Source organism: Orcinus orca, chromosome 2 (assembly GCF_937001465.1).
Source record: "Orcinus orca chromosome 2, mOrcOrc1.1, whole genome shotgun sequence".
Taxonomy (NCBI): Eukaryota; Metazoa; Chordata; class Mammalia; order Artiodactyla; family Delphinidae; genus Orcinus; species Orcinus orca.
The window spans coordinates 127453756-127480414 of NC_064560.1; the positions used below are offsets into that span (position 1 = coordinate 127453756).

The 26659-nt window shown below is 56.2% G+C and overlaps 1 protein-coding gene across 1 annotated transcript; it reads right to left on the minus strand.

Moving 5' to 3' along the window:
• Positions 1-1089: 1089 nt before the first annotated feature.
• LOC101290350 (myosin-6) lies at positions 1090-26415 on the minus strand. Its single transcript, XM_049705854.1, has 22 exons — positions 26215-26415; positions 24940-25083; positions 24539-24695; positions 24414-24441; positions 24017-24128; positions 23655-23777; positions 22644-22707; positions 22280-22378; positions 21747-21850; positions 21524-21662; positions 19292-19527; positions 8514-8593; positions 7785-7968; positions 7446-7611; positions 7197-7321; positions 5983-6291; positions 5539-5742; positions 4101-4226; positions 3613-3888; positions 2364-2459; positions 2055-2242; positions 1090-1150 (listed from the first exon to the last, which is right to left on the minus strand). Exons 1-22 carry the CDS (start codon positions 26413-26415, stop codon positions 1090-1092), a joined length of 3222 nt encoding a protein of 1073 aa, XP_049561811.1.
• Positions 26416-26659: the final 244 nt, after the last annotated feature.

Below are 26659 nucleotides of genomic sequence, written 5' to 3' on the forward strand. Positions count from 1 at the left end.
GTGACCTCTTTGTCTGTGACAGAGTTAGGGCTGGAGCCCAGCTCTCCTAACACCTGAACAGGTGTTCTGGATATGGTACTGAGCCCCTGTAACTCATAAAAAATGGCCCAGCCTCATTTCCAGCTCCCTCCACCAGCAGGTCCACCTTCCCAGCTTGCCAGTGCCTCAGCAGGACATTTCCTGAGCATCCCATGTGCAGACCCCATGCTGGGTCCCAGGGATTCAGAGGTGCCCAGCAGGCCCATCCTTGAACGCTCACAGATGGGGAAGAAGACCAGCTAGTGAAGGGCAGTCACGGCTCAGGGGAACTTTGGAGTCAGCCCTGCCTGGCCCGTGACAGCTCAATGTGGCCGGGACATCCTTGCCCAGCCCCGCAGAGCCCAGCGTGGCCTAGCTCGTCCAAGCTGACTTGCTAGCCCCTCTCCAGTGCTTCCGTGTCCCTGCCCTGAAATGCCTTCCTTCTTCTAGGGTGCTCCTTCCAGATGCAGGCCCCAGCACCCAAGCCCTGCCTGCACCTGAACTCTGGTAGAGTTGCTCTGCTCCCCTCGGTGCTAACCACCTGCCACTCTTGGTCTGGCTTTTCCTGCCTCTGGGTTCCTGTTCTCCTGACCTCATGTCCTGGCTCCTCACCGGAACTGGTAGCCTCTCCAGGGCTAGAACCGACCGGCTTTTGTGTTGCTCTGGTCTCTGCTCACAGTTCTCAGGACTTTACCGACAGGCCATTCTCAACACTGGTGACCAACCTTGGGCAGGGGTGGTCAAGGCCTCAGAAGAGGGAGAGGAAGGGCTTAGCCAGGGGAGTCCAGGAGATGGCGGGGGGGGGGGGGCGGTAGGTGGGCAATGAAGGGATGAGAAGGTGGCCATAGTAAATTCCAGCAGGGGGCAGGGATTTGCTAGGAGCAGAGTGGGGTAAGGACCTGCCTTGTCCCCTGAGCAGCCGTGTGACACAGGCCAGCCTGTCCCTGGAGGGAGCTCAAAGGGAGCAGAAGTGTGCTCTGTGGTGTGCACCTGCGCGTGCCCTGCTCGTCTGTGTCTGTGTGAGAGGTCAAGATGAGACAAGCGGGACCTAGGTTTGGTCCACACTTTGGTTCAGTTTGGTGTCAGCTGGCTGCAGAGTCTCAGGATGCCCACAGACCCGGGCCCCAGCTGACTGTACCGGGGGGTTAAGGGGAGCGGGACTCCCTGTGGGTTACTTCCAAGGGGCTGACCAGAAAGGGACCTGCGTCACCCTCTTTATCCACATCTCCATCCCCAGCCAGCTCTGAGCCTCTCCTGGCATCGGTGGGGAATTCATTTTGGAGGAAACAGGTGTCCCAGGACAACTTTAACTCCCGTGGCCTCAGGGGTGGTGTAGGTGGAGGGTGGCTTCAGCTTCCGCAGTGCAATTCTGTCTCCTAGTGTCTGGAATTGGCTCACCCTCTGGTGCCTTTGTTTTCTCCGCTTTTGGAATTTCTCCCTCTCGTCCCTTGTCTGGTTGGCTGAGCAGTAGGGGGACTCGCGGCTCTGCCACCTCAGGGAAGCCGCCTCACCTCCATGGGCCTCGGTTCCTCTTCGGTAGATGTGGGGTGTCTTGGCTCCCCAGCTCTGACACAGGGGCAGGGCCCCCCTCCCCCAGGAGTCCAGGACGGCTCCTGGATGGTCGGCGGGGAAGGATAGGGGCTCAGGCAGAGTCTGGCACTCATGTTTATTGCAGGTCAGCAAGAGCGAGGCTCAGAGGCAGTGTCACTCCTCATCGTGCATTTTTTGCTGAGAAAGAATAAAAGGTGTGAGGAGGCAGCTGGCGGGAGGGAGGAAGGGTGTGGGGAGGAATCTCTAGGGCTTTGAGAGACCTAAGGGAGATGCCCTTAGTGGGGAGAGGTTCAGGCCTCAGGGATCTTGGGGTCCCATTTAGGGGTCCTTGTGGTTCGGGGGGGGTGGGACTGGGCTTTCTAAGGAGGTTCCAGTCTGTGGGGGGCTTCTCTGAGCAGGAGGGGGGATGCTCAGGTGTGAGTGCTGTGGGACCCTCAGGGCTATCCAAATACAGGGGGAGGAGTGCCCACTAAGAGGGCACTGACATTGGGGCCGCGCTGCTAGGGGGCTGAGTAGCGGGGTCTGGGGAGGGACCCACCTTGGCGCCGATGTCGCGGCTCTTGGCCCGCAGCTTGTTGACCTGGGACTCGGCGATGTCCGCCCGCTCCTCTGCCTCATCCAGCTCGTGCTGCACCTTGCGGAACTTGGACAGGTTGGTGTTGGCCTGTTCCTCCTGCGGGGGTTCGGGGGGGCGGGGGGATGAGGCGAGAGGAGCCAGGGATTATTAGACTCCCAGCCTGGGGGCCGGCTCCCTGTCCCCTCCTCCAGGCCTGGGCCCCATCAGGGTCACTCACCGCCTCCTCGGCCTGGCGCTTGTAGGCCTTGACCTTCAGCTGCAGCTTGTCCACCAGGTCCTGCAGCCGCAGCAGGTTCTTCTTGTCCTCCTCCGTCTGGGGGCATATGGACGGGAGAAGCCAGTTTTTTTGGGGGGTGGCAGGAGCGATTATCTCTCCCTCCCTCACCACCCCATCTTCTCCTCACGCCTTAGCTGCTCTTCCCTCCAACAGGCCAGGTCAAAGAGGTGGTGGGGGAACTTCATCTCTGACACTACTTATAGGTCAAAGGGCACGGCAAGGTCCTCAGTCCAGGATCTAAAAAGCAAGGAGGGCTGTGGCCCTAAGGTGAGAAATGGGAGGAGGGGCTCGGAACCAAACGGGATTTCTTCATCTGATAATATGGAGACATCAGGGCTGTTCCAGCTCTCATCTGGAGCACCAGAGGTGCTCTTGGCCAGTGGTTCTGGAGTGACCAGAGAGGACTAATGAGGAAAGCAGAAAGAAGGGATTATCAAAATCCAGATCATTCTAATCTATCATAACCCAATATACGTTGTACTGGGTCAGGTATCGGGCACCAGGATCAGTGGCTCCAATGTCACGTGATCATTCCTGATCATTGCATGTGCTAGGATGCTATTGCCACTTATGCCCACAATACACCTGAAGTTCTACATCTGTATCTCTTTCCTGTGTCTCTCATATCCAGCTGTCAAACGGACCAATACCCCCTTTCTCTGTCTCTCCTGCCCAGGCACACTGTGAAAATAACAGGTCAAAGGCATAAGCTCTGAGCTATACAGATGGAGGGCTTAGAACATTTTGGGATTTCTTTCTCTAAGGCCTTCTGTTTGTGGTCCCAGAAGTTCCATGGAAGATCTGAGCCTTTTCCCATCCCTGACTTTTATCACTAAAATGCCACACAATGCCCCTGCCTCTGAGACTGGTGGAAAGATTGCTTGGACTGTTCTGAAGCCTTCATGGTAGCGCTTCAGGTTGTTAAAAAACTGGGGAAATGCTGGTTCAAAGAGCTTTCAAGAAGTAGAATTAGATTTTCCCTTCGCTAGAAAAATTCATGGACTCAAGCCAAACTATCTGCAGAGATTGTGAAAGAAAATTAATCTCAAGACAGTTTCTCAAGGAGCAGGTGGCAAGAGGGCTGGGTGGCTCTGTGTGGGGCCTGTGTGGGTCAGGAGGGGGGGGCGAGGGATGCGCTTTCACGTCCACTCCTAAGGCCCTGGCCCCAGAGCAGCCGCCGTGCCCGCACCTGGTAGGTGAGCTCCTTGATGCGACGCTCACTCTTCCTCATGCCCTTGATCGACTCCGCGTTGCGCTTCTGCTCGGCTTCCAGCTCATTCTCCAGCTCCCGCACCCGGGCCTCCAGCTTCTGCAGCTGCTTCTTGCCGCCCTTGAGGGCGATCTGCTCGGCCTCGTCCAGCCGGTGCTGCAGGTCCTTGATGGTCTGCTCCATGTTCTTCTTCATGCGTTCCAGGTGCGCGCTGGTGTCCTGCTCCTTCTTCAGCTCCTCCGCCATCATGGCGGCCTGTGCACGGCAGAGAGCGTAAAAGAACAGGACCCCGGGGCCTCCTCTTTCCCATTAAGGATCACCTCTTTCCCATCCTGCCGTTTGCTCCCTGAGGCCCTCAAACCCACAGAGTGGCAGAGTCACCGCTGTTACAGCACAGTGGCCTGGCCTGGACCCACAGGCCTTGTTCGAGTCTTTTGGGGAGGGCAAGAAGGGGAGCGGTCACTCACGTCCGTGATGGCCTTCTTGGCCTTCTCCTCGGCGTTCCTGCACTCCTGCACTGCCTCCTCCACTTCGCCCTGAAGCTGGGACAGGTCTGCCTCCATCTTCTTCTTCTGGTTGATGAGGCTGGTGTTCTAGATAAAGGCAAAGAAAACTATTGAATGTCTGCTTTGCTGCCTGATTCTACACTTTTTTTTTTTTCTTGCGGTACGTGGGCCTCTCCCGTTGCGGAGTATAGGCTGCGGATGCGCAGGCTCAGCGGCCATGGCTCACGGGCCCAGCTGCTCCGCGGCATGTGGGATCTTCCCGGACCGGGGCACGAACCCGCGTCCCCTGCATCGGCAGGCGGACTCTCAACCACTTCACCACCAGGGAAGCCCCCTGATTCTACACTTCTATCCAGAGAAAATTAGAACTGGTCATTTTTAAAAAACATGTCTTGTTTTTAGTATTTTCCTTGTTTTGCACCTGCTTTCTCTTTTCCTATGAAAATAGATATATTCTAGACAATATATCTAAAGGGACTCGGCTCTGAAGAAAGACTTCAAGCAGGAAAGGGTCTGTAGTTCTACTCCTGAGCTCTGTAGTAACATGTCTGTGCAGGAGCATGAAAATATTCCAAGGAAAATGGGAAAAACTTGGTTAAAGGGACTGTATCCTGGAAGCGATTATAGTTATAGAAGGAGTGGGGTAAGGAAGAGAGGACCACATCCGTGGGTGATGTCATTCCCATATGTACTAGATTACGGAACAAAACTCCACAGGGCAGTGCAGTGAGATGGACATAAAAACTCATTACCGAGTATAGCTGAAAACAGTGTGTATGGGATTGCAGAAAAATGGTGTTCTGTGGAGAATTTGGTTTGCAAGTAGATGCAGTTGTGCTTCTTTCAACTCCAAAAGTCCCATTTTATTTATTTATTTATTTATTTTCGGTACGTGGGCCTCTCACTGTTGTGGCCTCTCCCGTTGCGGAACACAGGCTCTGGACGTGCAGGCTCAGCGGCCGTGGCTCAGGGGCCCAGCCGCTCCGCGGCATGTGGGATCTTCCCGGACCGGGGCACGAACCCGTGTCCCCTGCATCGGCAGGCGGACTCTCAACCACTACGCCACCAGGGAAGCCCAAAAGTCCCATTTTAATACAGCAAGCTGAGGCTGGCTGTCTTCTAGATGTAGGATATCACATAACAGCGTGCATTCCACGACTCCCAGATTTGTGATTTTGCCAGGCACCACCAATCCACCATGACACTCTTAGCTTTTAAGTGTAGACCCCTTTCTCAAGGTTGTGGTTCCGCAGCCATGACTAACAGAGGCGAGCTGGTCCCAGAGATGAAATAATTTATGATCCATGTGCCTGGACATATGCTTTCTCAGGCCATCTGATTCAGAGCATCGCTAGGTGTCCTGGCTCCGCTGCTCGTTAGGCTTCTCCTGGCCTCTCACCTGGGAGTGCAGCAGCTGCACCCGCTCACTGGTCTCGATCAGCTCCTGCTCGGCCAGCTTCCGGGACCGCTCCGTCTGCTCCACCACGGCCCGCAGCTCCTCCAGCTCGGCCTGCAGCAGGTTGTTGCGCCGCTCCACGATGGCGATGTTCTCCTTCAGGTCATCGTTGGCACGGACCGCGTCATCCAGCTGGATCTGGGTGTCCTGCGCATCACGAGAGTGGGCGTGAGAGAGGCAGCTGGGCTCTGGCCCATCAGGAGGCCGTCAGCTGAACTGGATGCTGCGGAGAGCCCCTGGCGGTGGCTCAGGTGGGACCTGTGGGAGGTGCCTGCGACGGCCCCGGGGCAGGAGGGATCTGGTGCTGTGATGGGACGCCACCCCCCAACTCGACCACCGCCCCTCTCTGGGTGAGGTGACTTCCTGCTTCCAAGAGTCACCAGGTACCTTCAGCAAGCTCTGGAGGCTCTTCACTTGCTTCTGGGCCTCGGTGGCCACGCGGTTGGCGTGGCTGAGCTGGATCTCCATCTCGTTGAGGTCGCCCTCCATCTTCTTCTTCACCCGCAGGGCCTCGTTGCGGCTGCGCGTCTCCGCATCCAGGGAGGTCTGCAGGGAGTCCACCACCCGCAGGTGGTTGCGCTTCGCCTGCTCCATCTCCTCGTCCTTCTCTGCCAGCTTCCGCTCCATCTCTGCCTTGATCTGGTTGAACTCCAGCTGGGCCCGCAGGATCTTGCCCTCCTCGTGCTCCAGGGAGGCCTGGAGGTGGGTGGGGAGACAGGGTCCGAGGAAGTCAGGGCACACGGTACATTGGGGAGGGAGGCTGGGAGGATGCAAGGTGTCAGCCAAGAGGAGAAGAGCTGAGAAGAGATGGGGAGGGGGGACCTGCATCCCAGGCCATCCGGGTGCTCTGGGGGAGGAAGTGCTGGATACCCCCGGTTTCCTCTGTCAAGGAAAGTGTTCTGAGCTCACAACTGTCAAGACCCTCCAGCACCAACGCTGCGTGATCCTGACCCACCTAAAATAGCACAGAAAAGGGAAGGCTTTTTACGACCAGGAATTCGAACATCTCTTTGTTTCCCAGGTCCCTCACCCTGTAGTGAAAAACGTTAGAAGCCCCAATCTCAGGGCTGTCGCTAGGTTCTTGCAAAGGAACAGTACCAATAGCTAAATATATTAAGCGCTTAAGCACGATACCTCGTTTAATCTTCATAATAGTCATGCATAAAATCTCATGAGGTATGTACAACTGATGCCACTTTACAGACGAGAAAACCGAGGTACCGATAGCTTAAGGAACTTGCCCAATGACAAAGTGGTGGTCCTGAAGCCAAGTTTCAAACTCAAGTCTGTTTGAGTCCGGAGCCCATGCTCCCGCCCCGTCTGAGGGGTTTTTATGATGGCCAGGTTTCAACTTTATAAACCCAGTGGGAAACAAACCTATGATCAAGCTGCGTGTGGCATTTTCCTTTGCACAGACCTTGGCTTTGGAGGTAGTCATGGGTAGTGGGTATATGACCTTGGACTAAGAATAAGGAGCTGATAGATTTTGTCTTGGGTCAGCGTCACCCCCAGGTGAGGGAGAGTGCGGAGTCAGAGACAGGAGGGCAGGGGTGGGTAGGAGAGGGTCGGAGGCAGGGGTGCAGGCAGAGCCAGGTCCTCACCTCGGCCTCCTCCAGGGCCGACTGCAGCTCCAGCTTCTCGGCCTCCAGCTGCTTGCGGACCTTCTCCAGCTCGTGGATGGTCTTTCCACTGGAGCCCAGCTGCTCAGTCAGGTCGGAGATCTCCTCTGTGGGAGGGGCGGGCCGCTCAGCTGGGGGCAGCGGGGCTCCAACGGGGGGCACGCCTCTAGGAGCCGCTGGGTGGCGCCACGTGCGGACCCTCCCTGCCCCGCCCCCGGCCTGGGCCCGCACCCTGCAGGTTCTTGTTCTCCCGTTTGAAGGTCTCCAGGTGCTCCAGGGACTCCTCGTAGGCGTTCTTGAGCTTGAAGAGCTCGGTGCTGAGGGAGCGCGCCTCCTTCTGCGAGGACTCCAGCTCCGACTGCGACTCCTCGTACTTCTGCTTCCACTCGGCCAGGATCTGCGGGGACGGGACGCGGCTCACCGGGCAGCCCCAGCCCCACGTCCAGGGGCACCCAGGCCCCTCTCCTGGGCTCAGCCTCCTCCCAGCCTCTGCCTCCTGGGAGGACGTTCCTGACTCCCGCCTGCCCGCCTGCTCTGGCCCCTGGCTGCGAGTCCCCAGCCTGGGCCCACCTTGTCGAAGTTCCTCTGCTTCTTGTCCAGGGCCGCGGCGGCCGCGTTGGAGCGCTCCACGTCCACCATCAGGTCTTCGATCTCATTCTGCAGCCGGTGCTTGGTCTTCTCCAGCGAGGAGCACTTGGCGTTGACGGCCTCGACGGCCTCCTCGGCGTCCTGCAGCCTCTGGGCCAGCTTCTTCCTGTCCGGCGCGGTTGGGTGTATGTGTGTCACTCTACCTGGGAACAGCGGGGCCTTGGGACGGCCCCTTCCTGAACTGCCAGATGAGGAGGGCCCGGCCCTCCCACACAGCTCCTTGGGACACTGAGTAGCCCTTCAGACCCTGGAACCCCAGCCTCCAGGGAGCCAGGGCTTCGGGTGCCTAGAACAGAGGCTCTTCCCTACGGGGAGCAGCATCAGGGTGGCAGCCCTCACTTCTCCCCACCCAGGCTGATCGGCGGTAGCTCCTCTGACCAACAAGCTTTTTGCTCGTCTTATACGTGAGCATCAGGTATAACCCGGGCCAAAAGCTCGCCCGTCACAGGAAGTGAGTCAGGGCCAGCCAGGGTTCACTCAGAGTGCAGGATCCCAGCTCCCTCGCAAGCACCTGTATTGCCCACCACGTTTCTCCCCACCTCCTCTCTTCCACCTCAAATCTGCCTCCCGTGCCCACTCTGCCTGTCTCTACCCATGTCCTCTTGAGCATTCCTCTCTTAGAAGCAGGGTTGGGGGCTGCCCAGGACTCACTTGGCCTCCTCCAGCTCCTCGGTCCTCTGGATGGCGTCCGTCTCATACTTGGTCCTCCACTGGGCCACCTCCGAGTTGGCCTTGGACAGGACGCGCTGCAGCTCGGCCTTGGCCTCCGTCTCCTCCTCGTATTGCTCCCGCAGCAGGTCACAGTCGTGCCGGGCTGACTGCAGCGCGTGGGCCAGGGCATTCTTCGCCTGGGAGGGGCGGCACCGGGAGGTGGGTTCAGCATCTGGGAAGGTGGGAGGGAAGGCCCTGTCCCCATTCTCCAGATCCTTTTCATATCTATGAACTTCAACCAAGCCCCAGCCTCCTTCAGGGTGAGGGCTGGTGTGGAATCTCAACATCTTAAGGTACCTTCCCAGTTTGCCCATCCCTTCCAAATAAGAAAGGAGGCACTCAGTGATGTTCGGGTGTGGCTTAGCTGAAGAGTGGAAGAACCTGGCCTGGAGGTTTTTTCATTAGCGGCCTCTCTGCAGCTTCCAGGCTCCATTTCTGAGGTTGGTTGCCCCAGGGCTGCCATCAATCCTGTCTGCTGCCCCGTAGCCGGGCCTCACCTTGCCCTCCTCCTCCAGCTGCCTCTTGAGGTCCTCCAGCTGCTGGGTGTAGGAGAGCTTCCCTCGGGTCAGCTGCAAGATCAGTGCCTCCTTTTCCTCCAGTTGCCGGGACAGCTCACCTGCAGGTGGGAACAAGGGTTTGTGGGCCATGGAAGGGGGCAACTGATGCTCTTCCGTGAGGCAGGCACAGGGCTGGTTAGGGGCACCCACCGTTCTCCGTCTGCAGCTTGGCTCGCTGGGTGGAGAAGTCATTGAGGGAGCGCTGGGCCTCTTCTAGCTTCGCCCGGTACTCGTTGGCCTGGTCCTCCAGTGTCCGGGACACCTTCTCCAGGTTTGCCTTCAGGCGGTAAGGGACAAGAGAAAGGTGAATGTGTGAGGGGCTGGGTTGACTGGAGGAAGGAAGGGAGGGCCAAGGTTGGGGAGCGCACAGAGGCAGGGGGTGGGGGGTGAAATGGGGCAGGGCTGGAGGGGCACAATCTGGAGAGGATGCATGAATTAAAGAAGGGAGAGATGGTGAGGAGATGGAGACACAGGTGGAGGGCAAGGCAGGTGCAAGGGAGAGAGGGAGAGAGACCAGAGAGTGACGAAGGGAGTGAGAATAAGAGCGATGGCAGAGAGGAAGTGGAAGGAAGGCACACTGCGAAGCTGTTGAGAGAGGAGAGGGCGAGGAGAGGAGAGTAGAGGCCCACCTTGGCCTTGATGATCTGCTCCATGTTGGAGGTGACGTCGTCCAGCTCCAGCTTGAACTCGCTCTTCTCCTTCTCCAGCTTCTGCTTCACGCGCTGCAGGTTGTCGATCTGCTCGCCCAGCTCGGCCACGCTGTCGGCGTGTTTCTTGCGCAGGGCGGCCGCCGTGGCCTCGTGCTGCAGCGTGGCCTCCTCCAGGTCCCGCCTCATCTTCTGAAACTCAGCCTCGCGCTTCTTGTTCATCTCGATCTGCACGGACGTGGCCCCGCCGGCCTCCTCCAGCCGCTCACTGATCTCCTCCAGCTCCCGGGACAGGTCTGAGCGCAGCTTCTCCACCTTGGCCCGGGCAGTGCGCTCGGCCTCCAGCTCTTCCTCCAGCTCCTCGATGCGCGCCTGGGCAGGGTATAGGGGGCTCAGACCCACCGCCTGACCCCTCCATCACAGCCCCCTCCCCAGGGCTCTAGAAGGCTCCTGGCCAAAGCACCCAGGTCCTGCAGAGCAGTGGTTCTCACCAGGGGACATTCTGTACCCCAGGGGACAGTCAACAAGGTCTGTAGACATTTTTGATTGTCATGACTTGGGGAGGGGGTGGGTGTTGCTACTGGCATCTAGTGGGCAGGGGCCAGGGAGGCTGCCAAACATCCTATAATGCACAGACCGTCGGTGGGAATTTGGTTGAAGCCAAACTCTCAAGGCATTTCCCAGAGGGGCATCTCAGACCCAGTCTGCGCATCTGCAGCCCTGAATCCTGAGAATCTGTCTTCAGAGAGGGATCTTGAGATCCTGTGAGGTCCTGGGTCTCAAAGATTCCACAGATTCACTAGGCTCTGCTCTGCTAATGATAAGGCAGGAAAGCTGGTGCTTGTATTTTCCAAATGTTTGCAACAGTATGCCTCCAAATAATCAAAAGCTTTTGTAATCTTCCGAATTAACCACAAACTCCAATCAACCATATTCCTCACTCTCCAGGGCTTACTTTATTTAGGCCCAGGGCTCGGTTCCAGCTTAATTGTTCCCTTCCAGGCCCGGTGAGTGCTAGCAGGGTGCCCTCCTCTGTATCATGTCCCTACCTTCTGGTCTTAGCCTTGGCCTGACTAAATTGGCAGAATGTCCCATTTACAATTTTGATCTGTTGTCTGACTAGCAAGGAGCAAAGGGGAGGATTGGTGGGATCCCTTCACCTGTGGTTATGGATGGTGGTTATGGAATGTGTGTGAGGGGGTCCTGGGAGCAGGAGAGAGAGAACCACCAGACCCTTGCTCCCAGGATGGAGAATGGGGACTGAGTGCAAGAGCTTGGGCAGGAAGAAGGAGGAGCCACAGCCCACTGCCAAGACCTGGTGAGGATAACAGCACAGTTGTTCTGGGTTCAACAGTCAAAGAGGTTGCCCAGACCAGGCTAGGAGAACCTGGGGATGTCCTAATATTCAGGCTAAAACCCAGAAGGGGCACCCAAGAAGATGGGAGGGAAGAGTATCACTGAAGGCAGACCAGCCCCTGAGCAGCCCCCAGAGGAGGGGAATTGTGTTCATGTGTCACTTGCACCCTGGGCCATCGACCCTGAATGCTGAGGGGAGATTAGCTCTCTCCACTAGTGGCCTCATAAGAAAATGAGAGGATAAATAGCTGAGTCCCTGTGGCCTTGGGGCCACTATGTCCAGATGTGGCCGTATAGCTTCTGCAGCTATGAAATGGGAACGAGAGTACCTGCCTTCCTTGCTTCCAGGGCTCTTCTGACAAACATGGGACTAAAAGCACATTAAAATTCAGTTCATTAAAGGCAAGGGAGACTCTGGCTGTTAATTCAATCTCCTCCTGCAGAGGGATGAGAAAGCCATGCGAAAGACAAAAGAACATCTTCTTGCAAGTGGCTGGCTCACTTCTCTAGCCTGAGCTATATTAAAATAACATATATATGTTGCCTCTTGGTTGACAAAGTGGGTTCCTGTACAATGTCTCTTCTGGTCCTCTGCAAGGCAGGGGTCATTAGTCCCATTTTACAGATGAGAGGAGAATCTGAGGCTCAGGACGGGGAGTGACTTGCTTAAGTTTGCAGGAGTTGACTCCATATCACGGTGCTCTGTGGGGATCCAACCTGAGTTAGTGGCTAGGGTAAATACCCGGGAAGAATAAGAACAGACCTTCCCATGGCAAGGTGCTCCATGAAGGCCCTTCTCACCCCCATGAAGTGGGGAGAAGCACCAAAAGTAAGGGTTAGAGGAGAACGGAGCCCTACCAATTGTCCCAGAGCAGAAAACCCATGAGGTGGAGCATAGCTCAGCAAGAGAAGCCCTTTTAGTAAGTATGATCCCCACCCTCTCCCCCAAATAGTCCTGCTGAAATAAGACACTATTGCTCTAATGGGGAAGGCTGATGTTCCCAAGTGCCTGTAAGTCAGGGCTGTTGGGGCCTCCGGGCGGCTTGGAGTTCTAGATACTGTCTAGAACCCTAAGCAGCTCCTATAGCCTCAGCTGCCTCAGCGCCATTGAGCTCCCGGTGGCTACACCCAGAAGAACTTCACCTGGTTTTCCTTCAGTTTCTTCTGCAGCTGAAGGGCCAGTGCCTGCTCATCCTCAATCTTACTGTTCAGCTGATTAACGTCAAACTCCTTCCTGGAGGAGAAGAGGGTGACAGGTGGTTTTCCTTTCTCTGTGCCCATCCTCTCCTTCTGCCTCGGTATTCGAGGACCAGTCCCCTCTCCCTGGCCCCGAGGGTGAAGGTGGGGGGTGGGGGCTGTGTGCCCAGAGCAGCCTTGGCCAGAGGTGCTGCAGCACCTTGCACTCTAACCCTCAGGCCAGACACCCTCAGTAGCCCTTCCTGGCCGCTGCAGGCTCCTACTTCTTGAGCTTTTCTTCCAGCTGCAGCTTGTCGTTCTCTAGGTCCATGTTGCTCTCCTGGGTCAGCTTCAGGTCACCCTCCAGCTTCCGCTTGGCTCGCTCCAGGTCCATGCGCACCTTCTTCTCCTGCTCCAGGGATCCCTCCAGCTGGTGGAGAAAAGAAAATGAACAGGATGTAGGAAACCTGAGATCCACAGTGCATCCTCTTCTGCTCCCTTCTAAACCCAAAGTCCAATGGGATTGGAAGTCAAACCAGCAGAGTTAGCCCTGCAAGCATGAAGGATTAGAGACCCAGCCTAGTGAGGAACTGTAGAAAGAAAAGGGCCCCAGGGGTCATGGAAGTTAGTTCTAGGGATTGGGAACCCCTTGGCCATTGGTGTTGCCTGAAAAATCCCAACCTGAGAGGGATGGAGCATGGTTGTTACTACTCACATCATCCACCTGCTGCTCCAACTTGACCTTGGCCTTGGTCAGGGTGTTGACCTTGTCCTCCTCAGCCTGAAGGTCATCCAGGGCCTGTTGGTGGGCCTCTTGCAGAGCTTTCTTCTCCTTGGTCAGCTTGGCAATGATCTCGTCCAGCCCAGCCATCTCCTCTGTCAGGTTCTTCACCTGTTGACCAAGAACCCCATCCCCTTTAGGGTCAAAGGTCACCAACCTGGAGACATCTGTGGAGACCTCCAATGCCAAGGACCTGGGCCACACTCAGGTCTGGGAATCCTGAGGAGACTTGGGCTGGAGCCAGAGGGAGCTGCCCTCACCTTGTTCTCTGTGGCGTGCTTCTCCTTCTCCACCTTGGCCAGTGTCAGCTCCAGGTCATCAATGTCCCTCTTGAGCTCAGAGCACTCGTCTTCCAGCTTGCGCTTCTTGGCCGTGAGCTCGGCGTTCATCTCCTCCTCGTCCTCCAGCCTCTCGGTCATCTCCTTCACCTTGGCCTCCAGCTGGATCTTGTTCTTGATCAGCTGGTCGCAGCGCTCTTCCGCATCAGCCAGGTTGTCTTGTTCCTGGGAGAAGAGGACAGAGAGGAGAGATCCAGGGTCTTAAAGAGAGCCAGAGCTCTGAGACTCAGTCCCTGGTGATGAGCTATAATCCAGGGGAGGGGAGAGGAGAAATGGTCTCACCGCCTGCACTTGGAGCTGCAGGTCGTTCTTCTCCTGCAGCAGGGACACCATCTTCTCCTCCAGCTCCTTGCGTCGAGCCTCCGACTTCTCCAGCGTCTCTTTGAGGCGCCCAAACTCCTCCTTCATGGTGGCCATCTCCTTCTCTGTCTCTGCGCTCTTCAGCAGCGGTTTGATCTTGAAGTAGAGCTTCATCCAGGGCCAATTCTTGACCCCCATGAAGGCCCGAATGTTCCACTGGATTACCAGCAGGGCATCCCTGGCAAAGAAACATGGAGGCAGGGAAGGGCACTGTAAAAGAGTGCTTCGCAATCATGGGGCTGGCAGCACTCGGCTCCCAGCACATCTAAGCAAGTTTGTAGGCACCTGACGGCAGGAACCCTGTCTTGTAGCCTTGATAGGCAACCCCACCTCAGCATAACCACACTGAACATGGAGTTGCTCCATAAATAGTTATTAATTGATCAATTCAACAAAAGGGCAGTTTATATCTTCCTTACTGGAGTATTAGTAGCTATGGAAGCTACCACTTCCACAGTAGAATGTCTACCACAGTAGAATGTCTACCGTGTTCGGTGTTTCTAATCTCATAAGAACCTCAAGCATGTTAAAAATATGATATTTTTCATTTAGGAATATCTATAATATATGTGTAAGTTATGAAGCATGAAACAAAATGACTGTCCATGAACTCATCACCCAAACAAGAACTAGAGCATTGCCATCGCTGATTCTGCCTGTGGGCTCCACCCCATCCCCTTTCCTGGTCCTTCCACCAGAAGCAGCCACTACCTCGAATCTTGTGTTTTTTGTTTCCTGACTTTTTCAAAAAATATTTTAACCACGTGTGTATGCATCTTTTAACAATATGCTATTTTAAAAATTATTTCTGAGATTTATAAAAATTGCATCACACAATAAGTATCCTTCTGTGACTTGCTTTTGTTTACTCAGCAATATGCTCTTAAGGTGCAAACGTATTGTACCATGTAGTTTTAGTTCCCTCCTTTTTCATTGCTTTATAATATTCCCCTGAATGAGTATACTACTATTCACCCATTCTCCTGTGGATGAAAATTCAAGTTGTTTCCAGATCTTTGCTATTTTGACCAATGCTACTATAAAGATTCATTTTTTGTCTCATGTTGAACACGTGCAGGAGTTTCTCTGTGGGAATGCACTCAGGAGTGGAAAGGTATGTAACTGTTCAACTTTAAAAGAAAATGATACATTGTTTTCCAAAGAGATTGCACACATTTACACATCCATAAGCAGTGGGTCAGACTTCTTGGTTTTTGTCAATCTAGTGTTTTAAAACGGTATCTCATTGGAGTCTTAATTTGTATTTCCCTAAGGGGAATTTTCTTTTTTAAAGAATTCAAAATGAGACCCAGAGTGGCAAAGTCACTTGCTCAGGCTAGCTAGTAAGTGGTGCAGCCAGGATTTGAATTTAGGTCTCCTGACCCACGCCACTTCGCTCTGCTTGTCTGCCTCTTACATCTCTGGGAGTGCCTCTCTCTTTCCCTCCAGCCTCACCTGCGCTCCAGGATCTTCTTGAACTCAATGCGCATGAGCTGACCCCGGGCTTGTGCCTGGATTCGGGTGATGATGCGGCTCAGCCTCTCGTCCCGCATCTCCTCCAGCAGCCCCAGCAGCCCCGCCTTGAAGAACACCTGGGGGTGAGGGGTAGAGCCAAGGGGGCCACAGCCTCAGAGAAGGGTAGTCAGGGTGGAGGGAGAGTGTGGGAGACCCTGGCTCAGCTTCCCAGGGCCCTGTTACCCACACATCCTAGACCTGGGAGTGAAATGTGAAAAACAAGACAGAAAGGAAGCCTGGGTTCCAGCCCTTGGTTGATACGGGTAGCCAGGAATCAGGGGTCTGCCTTCCAAACTCCCAGCTGGTCCACTCAGCATGGTCGCACATCCTGCAACGCCACCCTAAGGGGCTCTAGACTCACCTTGGTGTGGCCAAACTTGTACTGGTTGTGGTCAATGTCCAGGGAGCCCAGCAGCTTCTCTGACCCTTTCCTGCTGTCAATGAACTGGCCCTCAGGGATGGCTGCCGGGTTCAGGATGCGGTACCTGGGAGGGAGGTGCCCACAGTTACCCACGCTCTGCACTGATCTGCTCTGCCCACAGAATCTGAGGCCACCTGAAGACTCCCCTCCCATCCGAGGCTGCCCATGCTCCCCCTGTTCCCTGAGCCCTGGGGGGCCCTGGTACCCACCTCTGCCGGAAGTCCCCGTAGAGGATGCGGTTGGGGAAGCCCTTCCTGCAGATGCGGATGCCCTCCAGCACGCCATTGCAGCGCAGCTGGTGCATGACCAGGGGGTTGTCCATCACCCCTGCGGCAGGAAGGGAGAGGGAGGGGGTCAGCCTTAGGGCAAGTGGATGCCAAGTGCCCTCTCCAGACTAGATGCTTGTGCATCGCTCACCGGGAGCCTTCCGTTCGTTGGGGATGAGGCAGCGCACAAAGTGAGGGTGGGTGGTCCTCAGGTTGGTCATCAGCTTGTTCAGATTCTCCTGGGGGTGGATGAGAGTTGGAGGTCAGGAGCCACAGGGACCATCCCTTTGGTCCCGGAGCCCTGGGACCCAGACAACCTATCACCAGAACCCTCAAAGGGATAGGGATACATAATTTATGATGCGAGTTCAGGCTTGTATAGAATTTACATGCCAAAAATGACCACATAACTCTAGCTTCTTTCCTCTCCAAACTCAGAGCATCAGGTTAGGGTGGTACACACAAAATGCTCTGGGCTGGGCCTGCCCACCACAAGTCTCTTGACATCTCTGTGCCCTTCTTACCCGGTGGAGGGCTGATACTGTCTGAAATGATGAGCCCTTTTTCTTGCCTCCTTTGCCTTTACTGCTGTCCCCTAATAACAAGAGAAGGAATGATGAACAAGGGCTTGAAAACGGAGGAGCCGTCGGGTAGGGACAAGGCTCTGCTGCTCACTAGATGTGTGACTTTGGGCAAGTTATTCTCTAAGTCTCAGTTTTCTCATGAGGAGGAGAAGATTAGAAAAGATCAAGCATGGAGCGTGCCTTTCCAGTGCTTGGCACAAAGCAGGCATTGAAATAACATCTGTGCTTTCTCTTCCCATTCCCTTCTAACCCCTACCCATGCTTACATCTTTCCACTTTCTACTTTTCTTCTTGTACTTTACCCTCATCGTTTCAGTTCACACCCTTTCTCTTCCTTCTCTGAACTGGAGGCTCGTTTGTTCTACTGTATGTTCAGTGATCCTCTCAACATTTACTGTGACCTCCTGCAGGCACGGCTCCATGCCAGGCCTGCTGCAGTGATGTGCGTGCCACCCTCACTGATCTTCAGTTGCTCAGAGTCTTGAAGAGATGCACAGCATGTACAACAACGTCCATAACCCAAAGGGCAAAATGGTACTTCCACAGAAGGGGTAGAGATGGGCCGCTGTGGGATCTCCTGACCCCCTCCCGTGGCTCACGGGCTCCCTCCTGCCTTTAGAGTTGTGTGCTTTGAAGCAGCGGGATCCTGGCCCCTTGCACCTCTGGAACTGCTCTGGCAGTGCAGGGCTGCCCTCTTACCGACATCAGTGGAGGCATACGAGGAGAAGAGTGTGGCCATGAGCTTGAGGGAGGACTTCTGGTACAAGCCCACTACTGTCTCGTTGAGCGGGTCTTTGTTCTTCTCCAGCCAGCCTATGATGTTGTAATCCACCGTGCCGGCGTAGTGGATCAGGGAGAAGTGGGCTTCCGGCTTCCCCTTGATATTACGCGGCTTCTGGAAGTTGTTGGACTTGCCCAGGTGGTTGTCGTACAGCTTGGCCTTGAAGGTCATGTCAGTGGCCTTGGGGAACATGCACTCCTCCTCCAGGATGGACATGATGCCCATGGGCTGATGGCAGGGTGGGGAGGGGGAGAGCATCACTGAGTGCACTCCCAGGCTTGCAGAGCCCCGTACCCCGACAGAGGAGAGACCGCAGCCCAGTGTAGCAGGCAGGCCACAGAGAGCCGGAGCTGGTACCTCGTGTCCCGATACAGGAAGCCAATATTCCTGGAGTTAACCTAAATCCGAATACATTCAGATCTGGCCAATGTAACCTCTTTCTGCCCCAGTGGACCCAGAGAAGAACCCTGTACTCCCAATCCCCAGCCCCTGGCCCCCCAGGGCTCAAGAACAGCCCCTTCTTCCTGAATGGCTCCCTGCCCCAGCACGGGGTGAAGGCTGGGACAGAAATGTGTCAGAGGCACCAGACTACAGGGCAGGCCAGACTCCTGCCTATATGACGGGTAACAATCGTTCAAGGAACGGTTAGCGGGATCCAGGTTCTGCACAATGTCCTGCACTTCAGAAAGTGTAGCAGCTCTTGACTTTTCTTGGGACAGGGATCCTACTGAGAATTTGGTGAATCCAAAGACTCCCTCCCCAGAGAAATGCACACACACACACACACACACACACACACACACACACTCTCTCTCTCTCTCTTACTTGCGTATACACCTTGCCCACGACCAGTCCACACACACTTTTACATACAATTTCAGGGAAATCTGAGGCCTCTGGAAGAGCAGCACCCTGGATAACTATGCAGAGCTTGTGGGGAAGGCCCTGTTTTCTGACTGGCCGCAGCTGGGCTGGGGGAGGGGCAGTTGCTGCAGCCTCTGGCCTCCATCAGCAATGGAGCCCTGGGAGCAAGCGAGCACTGGGAGCCTCCCGCCAGCTCCGTCCTGTCTCCTCTGAGGAACCTCCATAGATAAGAGGAGCTGAACACAGGCTTATCCTCAGCCAACAGGGAGAGGATGGGAAGCTGACATGTCTAGCTTCAGCCTAGTTTCTTTCCACGAATGACACTTCTCATGGGGTGTCAGAGGGGGCAGGAGCCCTCTCCTTCACTACATCCCCCTCTTAAGACCCTGGGAGGTGTCCACCAGACAGGATAAGGTCTTAGGTGTTGGGGAGAGAAGGAAGGGCTGGACCTGTGTATGCTTGTGATGTCACAGTGTGTGAAAGCAGGGCTTGGGATTCTGGGACTAGTTTCCTGGGTGTAGAGGAACAGGGCTGCCACTTTGTCTGGGATGGCGGGTGAAGGGGACCGGGCGGAGGGGCCGAAGCGGCACCTTCTCGATGAGGTCGATACAGGCCTGCAGGTCCATGCCGAAGTCGATGAACTCCCACTCGATGCCCTCCTTCTTGTATTCCTCCTGCTCCAGCACGAACATGTGGTGGTTGAAGAACTGCTGCAGCTTCTCGTTGGTGAAGTTGATACAGAGCTGCTCAAAGCTGTTGAACTACAGAGCGGGGGGTGGGGGAGGGGAGCGGGTCAGGAGGGCTGCTGTCCGTGGCCCATGCGGTGCGCCCAGGGCCGCGTCCAGCCCGGCAAGAGGTGCAGCTGGCCCCTCCTCTCCCCTGTCAGGGCGGGGAGGGAGGGCGCCCTGAAGACACATGACCGTCTCCACCAGAGCACACCGCCGTCCCCGCGCCTGGCCTGCAGCCGGCTCAGCCAGCGGTGGCTGCCTGTGCGAACCAGTGAGTTACTGTTCTCCCGGCCCCGGGGCTCCCCACTCACGTCGAAGATCTCGAAGCCGGCAATGTCCAGGACGCCTATGAAGTACTGGCGCGGCTGCCTGGTCTCCAGGGTGGCGTTGATCCGCGTCACCATCCAGTTGAACATCTTCTCGTACACGGCCTTGGCCAGCGCCCCAATGGAGTAGTACACCTGCTGGACATTCTGCCCCTTTGTGACGTACTCGTTGCCCACCTTCACCCGAGGGTGGCACAGCCCCTTGAGCAGGTCAGCTGAGTTCAGCCCCATGAGGTAGGCGGACTTATCAGCATCTGGTGGAGAAGGAAAGGGATAAGCAAGCACTTTCAGCAGACCCTCTTTCCCTGCCCAGGACCATCAGGTCCTGCCTCTCTCATTAAAGAGCTGCAAATAGGGACTTCCCTGGTGGTGCAGTGGTTAAGAATCCGCCTGCCAATGCAGGGGACACGGGTTTGAGCCCTGGTCTGGAAAGATCCCACATGCCACGGAGCCACTAAGCCCGTGCGCCACAACTACTGAGCCCGTGTGCCACAACTACTGAAGCCTGCACGCCTAGAGCCCGTGCTTCGCAACAAGAGAAGCCACCGCAATGAGAAGCTCGCGCACCGCAACGAAGGGTAGCCCCCGCTCGCCCCAACTAAAGAAAGCCCGCGCACAGCAACGAAGACCCAACGCAGCCAAAAGTAAATAATAAATTAAAAAAAAAAAAAGAGTTGCAAATAGAGGCCTGAAGGGCACAAGGCTTGCAATGGTGACACAGCCAGTGTGTGCCCGAGTCAGGCTGGAGCCCAGGCCCCTCCCTCACCCCAGGCCCTCCTACCACACTGCATCCCTTCATCTCTCCAGGGCAGGGACTGTGGCTGATGCTGTCCTCTGCTTCTTTCCTCCTTTGTCCCCAATCCCAGGATCTAGCCCAGGACTGGGCCTGCTCTACCCTGAATCTACCTGTTGGCCAACATGGCCGGCTGGGAAATCAAGGTTCCTAACAGCATGTTGGTCACCCTCCCCCAATCCCCAGCTCTCCAAATGTGCCATCCAACATATGATATCTATTTAGAAGGAATTTATTTGGTTGAATTTCAAGAGTTTTGTGATAACTGGCAACATGCTATTGTGAAACTGAGGCTTGGCATTTGATCTGGACAGACAGAGAGAAGGGGTCCTTGAAGGTGGGCCAAGAGGAACGTTCTTGGGCGTTTGTCCAGCCCCGTTCACACCCCTTCACATCTCCTTCTCAAAGGATTCTCGAGATAGCCTTAGAGGGAGCTGGGAAGAGCTTTCGCTCCATTCCACTGAGGGGGAAACTGAGGCCCAGCGATGTGGGTGATGTGCCAATGCCCTGAGCTGTGTCCTGACCCTTGGCTTCCTGCCTCCCAAACAGAACATGGCACGGAGGCTGCGAGGGGCTCACCCAAGGCCTGGGCATCCCTCACATACACACTGCAGTAGTGATAGGGGTGTGCAGAGATCAGTTCTCTGCTTTCCTGGGCTTGGGGGTGTCTTGGGTGCAGAAGGAAATCTCCCCAATTCACTTCTGCTCTGTGCAGTTGGGTTGAGAAGCTAGCAGGATTGAGAGGTGCTTCCCTGTCTGCCCACTTCTCCCATGTCCCTGCCTTCACCCACCCACAAGCCTCGGGTCCTCTGGGAGCCAGCCTGTCTGGGATGCAGGGTGGCATCTGGCTAGGTTCTAATGGAGAAGAAAGCCTGGAGCCTGGGCCAGGTGGACTTGGGGTGGGGCTGAGCCCGCCCTGGGAGAAAGCACAGCCTTTCAACCACCTGCTTCTCCTATTCCTGGTTTCTTTCCACTTTCTCTATCAAGGTCCTGACATCGCTACTGTGAACATAACTCCTTAAAAATCATTGAAAGGGGCACATCCCTGGTGGCGCAGTGGTTAAGAATCCGCCTGTCAATGCAGGGGACACGGGTTCAATTCCTGGTCTGCAAAGATCCCACATGTCGCGGAGCAACTAAGCCTGCGAGCCACAACTACCGAGCCCACGTGCCGCAACTACTGAGGCCCGCGCTCTTAGAGCCCGTGCTCCGCAACAAGAGAAGCCGCCGCAATGAGAAGCCCGCGCACTGCAACGAAGAGTAGCCCCCGCTCGCCCCAACTAGAGAAAGCTCATGCACAGCAACAAAGACCCAACGCAGCCAAAAAAAAAAATCGTTGAAAGGCACCCCTTTGGGACACAGAATGGGAGACCGTGCTCCCAGAGGACCGTCTCTGCATGACGGGCAGACGCCCATCCCCTCAGGCCTTCTCAGCGCCTGCTCTCCTGTCGTCGAACCTTCAGTGCCGTCGGGCTCGGCCTGCTCCTCCCGCTGCTTCTGCTTGAACTTCATGTTTCCGTAGTGCATGATGGCGCCCGTCAGCTTGTAGACACCGGCCTTCTCCTCAGGAGTGAAGCCCAGCACGTCGAAGGCGCTCTGGGGCAGGGCAAGAGAGGCAGAGTGGGTGGCGGGGCGGGCGGCCCAGGAGCCCCGGGACCTGCCCACTGCCTCCTAGCTCACATCCGTGGCCGCCAGCTCCTCGGAGTCGTCGATGGAGGCCACGGACACCTCCCCCTGAGACACGAAGGCGTAGTCGTAGGGGTTGTTGGTGACCAGCAGCATGTCTGTCCAGGCGGGGGACAGGGCAGGGGACAAGGGGGTGGGAGGGGGCACGGTGGGGGGCAGGGGTGGGATGAAGGAAAGAGCGGGAGCAGGTAGAGAGGAGGACCATCAGCAAGGACCAAGGGGAGGACCCAGAAGAAAAGGAAAAGTGGGCGGCGAGGACCCAGGGTGGGAGGATGGTGGGCGAATGACAGGTGGGAGAAGGGGAGGCAAATGCAGAGGAGAAGGAGTAAAGCAGCAAGGAAGGGTGGAAAGGGAGGCAAGAATTGACACAGGGGAGTCCAAGGTGAGGGAGGAAGAGAAAGGCAATGGGCAGATGGAAGGAGGGGGGGTAAGAAGTCTGGCGGGACGGGTGAGGAGGAGGGATCTGCCCTGCACAGGCGGACTTGCGGAGGGCGCTGGGGGCAGCAGGGCCATCGGGCTGGGCTCACCCAGCAGCTCTGGCTTCTTGTTGGACAGGATCTGGTAGAAGATGTGGTAGTTCCTCTCAGCCTTCAGCTGGAAGATCACCCGGGACTTCTCCAGGAGATCTGAAGTGAGGAAAGGCGGGGAGGCAGGTAAGGAGGGAAAAAGCCAAGCCAGCAACAGGGTGGAGGTCAGGGGAGAAGGGCTCTCACGGCAAGTGGAGAGAGCCCGGGGAAAGATACGGTTTAAAGGAAGAAGAATTCTAAAGCCAAGAGGCAAATGTAGACAGAGACAGAAGATGGAGGGGAAATGTTGAGGTGGGGCATCCGGCGGGAATGAAGGCAGAGGTGGAGGACCCAGAGGTGTGGGCAGGGCTCCCCACGTACTCACAGGTTTCTATGTCTGCAGAAGCCAACTTTCCAGTGGCTCCAAAGTGGATCCTGATGAATTTCCCCTGGGGGCAGATGGGACAAAGAGTGAGAGAACTGGCCAGAAGAGACGCACGGAGATCCTGGACCTCATCGCAACCCAGAATGCCCTGGACGGTTCTGGAAATGTAAATGACTTCTTTGGAATCCCAGTTTAGTATCAGTAAAACAGGGAAGAGGATGCCCATCCCCACATGCCACCCAGGGATCTCTGAGCAGAATCGACACAGGAGGGGACTTCCCTAGTGGTCCAGCTGTTAGGACTCTGCTCTCCCAATGCAGCGAGCCCACGTTCAATCACTGGTCAGGGAACTATTAATAGATCCTGCACACCACAACTAGAGATCCCGCATGCCACAATGAAGATCCCACGTGCCACAACTAAAGACCCAGCTCAGCCAAATAAATAAATAAATAAATATTTTTTAAAAAAAGAAAGAAATGACACAGGAATGAGCACTGATAGAATGTGTCCTGTTTGTACCTCTGATATGATCTCTTGTAATCCTCCCAATAACCAGCAAGGTAGATACTACTACCTCTGTCTCACTGATGCAGGAACTGGGGCTCAGAGAGGTGTGGGGACTTACTGGGCAGATGGAATGCTGGGGAATTGGCTCCAACGCCCATGCTCTCTTTCCACTTCCAGTGTGGAAGAGCTTTGGAAACAGTCATAAGGAAAATCTAGAATGTGACCCAAATCAGCCCTGTTACTCGGCTCTGGAACAGCTGTGGTAGCTCTGGGTCTCTTTTCTTGAGTTCCCAGCACACGGGGGCCAGGCTGAGTGGGGAGGGTTTGGAGTGTGTGTGTGTGTGTGTGTGTGTGTGTGTGTGTGTGTGTGTGTGTGTTATTTGATATCCCAAAACCAAATGCAGGACAATCAACCCGGTGGGGTGACTGTTGGCAAAACTGCACCCCCCTTTTTTTGTTGAGGCCGCGTGAGGCCAGTTGGCAGTGGTCAGGTGCACTCACGAAGCGGGAGGAGTTGTCGTTCCGGACCGTCTTGGCGTTGCCGAAGGCCTCCAGGGCGGGGTTGGCCTGGATGATCTGGTCCTCCAGGGTGCCCTGCAGAGGGAGCAGAGCGTGGGGCTGCATCTCCAGGCCACCTCCAGGTGGTAGTGGGGAGGCCGGGGGTGTGGCCGGATGGACTGCTGGGGGGTCTGCAGCTCCAACGGGTCATATTCAGACCCTCAGAGTGTGTGTCTCCTGCCAGGTAGGTCTCAAGCACTGGGCTCAGGGGTGCAGTCCACACTGTTTCCCAGGGCAGGGCTAAGGGTCACCTGGTCAGCCCACCCCCCAGTTCCCCTCTGCCGAGCCCGTGGCCCACCCGGCACCTTGGTTGCATTGACGTTGTCCTTCTTGCCACGGTCACCTATGGCTGCGATGCTGGCAAAGTACTGGATGACACGTTTCGTGTTCACAGTCTTCCCTGCCCCAGATTCTCCGCTGGGGGCAACAGGGACCCATCAGAAGCCAGATTCCCACCGTCCTCCAGTCAAAGTTCAGCACTGCACCCTCCTCTCTCAGAGTCCCAGCCATCTAATCTCCTCCCCCGGGGCCCAGCTCCCTGCAGAGTCTGCCCAGCACTGTAGGTCACTCCGGCAGTCCTCGGAGAGCCCAGTTCCTTGCAGTCTCCGCCTTAAACCTTTCCTCCCCACCCCATCACCCCCAGGAATCAGCCTGGGTCCCCCCCAGCCCACGCCCCTCTGTGGGTGGATGGTGTTTGCTCACGTGATGAGGATTGACTGGTTCTCCCGATCTGGAAGAGAAAAGAGCAGAGGCAATGGGGTCAGGGCTGAGGGCCCAGGTCCACGGGTGTGGGGCTGAGGGGCCACAGGTCAGAGCAGCCAGCCCACCTGTCAGCATGTACTGGTAGGCGTTGTCGGAGATGGAGAAGATATGGGGCGGCGCCTCGCTCCTCTTCTTGCCCCGGTAGGCGGCCACCACCTCGGCGTTGTACACCGGCAGCCACTTGTAGGGGTTGACGGTGACGCAGAAGAGGCCCGAGTAGGTCTGAAATGGGAGATAGGGCAGTCATGAGAAGTTGGAAGGGAGAGCCTGGGATGGGCAGTGGTGACAGGCAGAAGAGTCCCTGGTCAGCCCAGCTGGCTCCTCTCTTCCTGCAGCTGACCAGGGATGGGATAGGGGCAGAGAGCCCTTTGGGAGCGTTCCAACCCCCTCCCCGTGAGAGAATCGCCCCGGCCTACTTTGGACTCTGTGCAGGACAGGCTGCCCGCCGTGTGCAGGACACACTCACGTAGATCATCCAGGATGCGTAGCGCTCCTTGAGGTTGAAAAGCACTGCAGGCTCGTGCAGGAAGGTCAGCATGGCCATGTCCTCAATCTTGTCGAACTTGGGCGGGTTCTGCTGCAACACCTGGTCCTCCTTCACAGTCACCGTCTGGGGAGGGGGTGGGGCAGTAGGACAGGGGTGACCACACTCCCACCAGGACCCTTGCCAGCCTTGCCCACTTACCTCCTCCCAGAGTACAGGCTGTGACCTGGCCTCGTTCCCCTAGCTCTTCTCTCACCAGTGCCTGGACCCTAGCCCATAGCTTCCCATGACACCAGATAATTTACCTGCCCACTGTCTCTCCCTTTCTAGAGACTGTCCTAGAGTCCCTGTGTCTTGCCAGTTCCCCAGACCCTGTGCCCATGAGCATCACCTTTCAGTCCCTGCTTAATTGTCTAGGGATGGCCACTCTCTGGCCTGTGCACACACACCTTACCCTGACTCCTGGGGGCAGTACTTCAGGGCATCAATTGCTCAGGGCAAACCTTGCCACTAATGGAAAAACATCTCACCCATCTACCCTACACTCTTCATTGGTCACTGTCAAATGGTTCGATCTCCACTGGTCAGTTTGCCGTGCCCTGACGTCATGAGATCCTGCAAGCAGGTATTCCAGCATTTTTTACAGCAGAGAAAGCTGTGGATCGAATAACTAAATGATTTGCCAGCATGGTGGCTGCTAGTGGCAGAGCTGGGTTCAGGGTCAAAGTCCCCAGAGGTTCTGAGCCACTGCTGCTGACCAGTGGCAGTTCTCGTGGCCGGCATGAGGGACCAGGACTGTGGATTTCTGAGTGCCAGTCGTCAGCTCTGGACTGAACATTCCACTCAAGAGTTCCTGCTCTTTGCGTTCATCGGTAAAAGTTTGCTCTTGGTATGGCTGGGGAGGATTGGGGAGACTCGGTTCATGGAGAAAACTGAGGCAGAGTGGAGGGACGCAGGTTTGAGAAGGGCGCTTCATTTGATGCTGTGTCTATGCCCTCTTTATCTACAAGTCCCCTCTGAAGAGGAAACCAGCTGAGGTTTTCGGCCGCCAGCATCCTCTCTGGCAACGGGCTGGCGTGGGGCCTCGTTACCCCTGCTCAGACCTAACAAGAAAGGTCAGTTCTTACTCAGACGCTGGGCTTCTCGAGGGGGTCACCCAGCACCCCCGCTGGCTTTGGCTCTTCTCCAGAGCCCCTCAGCTCCCACTGCATGTGGCTCCACCCCTGCACCCACCACCCCGTGCTGTGCCCCACGCACCTTGCCGTTCTCCGTCTCGGCAGTGACCTTGCCTCCCTCCCGGGACAAGATCTTGGCCTTGACAAACTCTTCCTTGTCATCCGGCACGAAGCACTCAGTGCGGATGTCGAAAGGCCGGGTCTGGGCCTCTAGACGCTCCTTCTCTGACTTGCGGAGGTACTGGGCCGCCGCCCCGAAATCGGCCATCTGGGCATCGGTCATCCTGTCCCTCCTCTGCGGCTGAGACAGGAGGGCCCAGGCCTCAGTGGGTGCCATTGCCCTCTGCCCCTGACTCTCTGCCCCACCCCCTCACCACCTGGGTCCTATCAGTCTCACCTCCCTACCTGGCCTGGGTCCAGCCCTCCCCAACTCGGGTTCTGCTTCCCTTGCCCTCTGACGTGAAGCTGAGGGAGAATCTGTGAGGGGTCTGCGTGGGGTGGAATTGGCTAGAGTTTGCTAAGGCGAG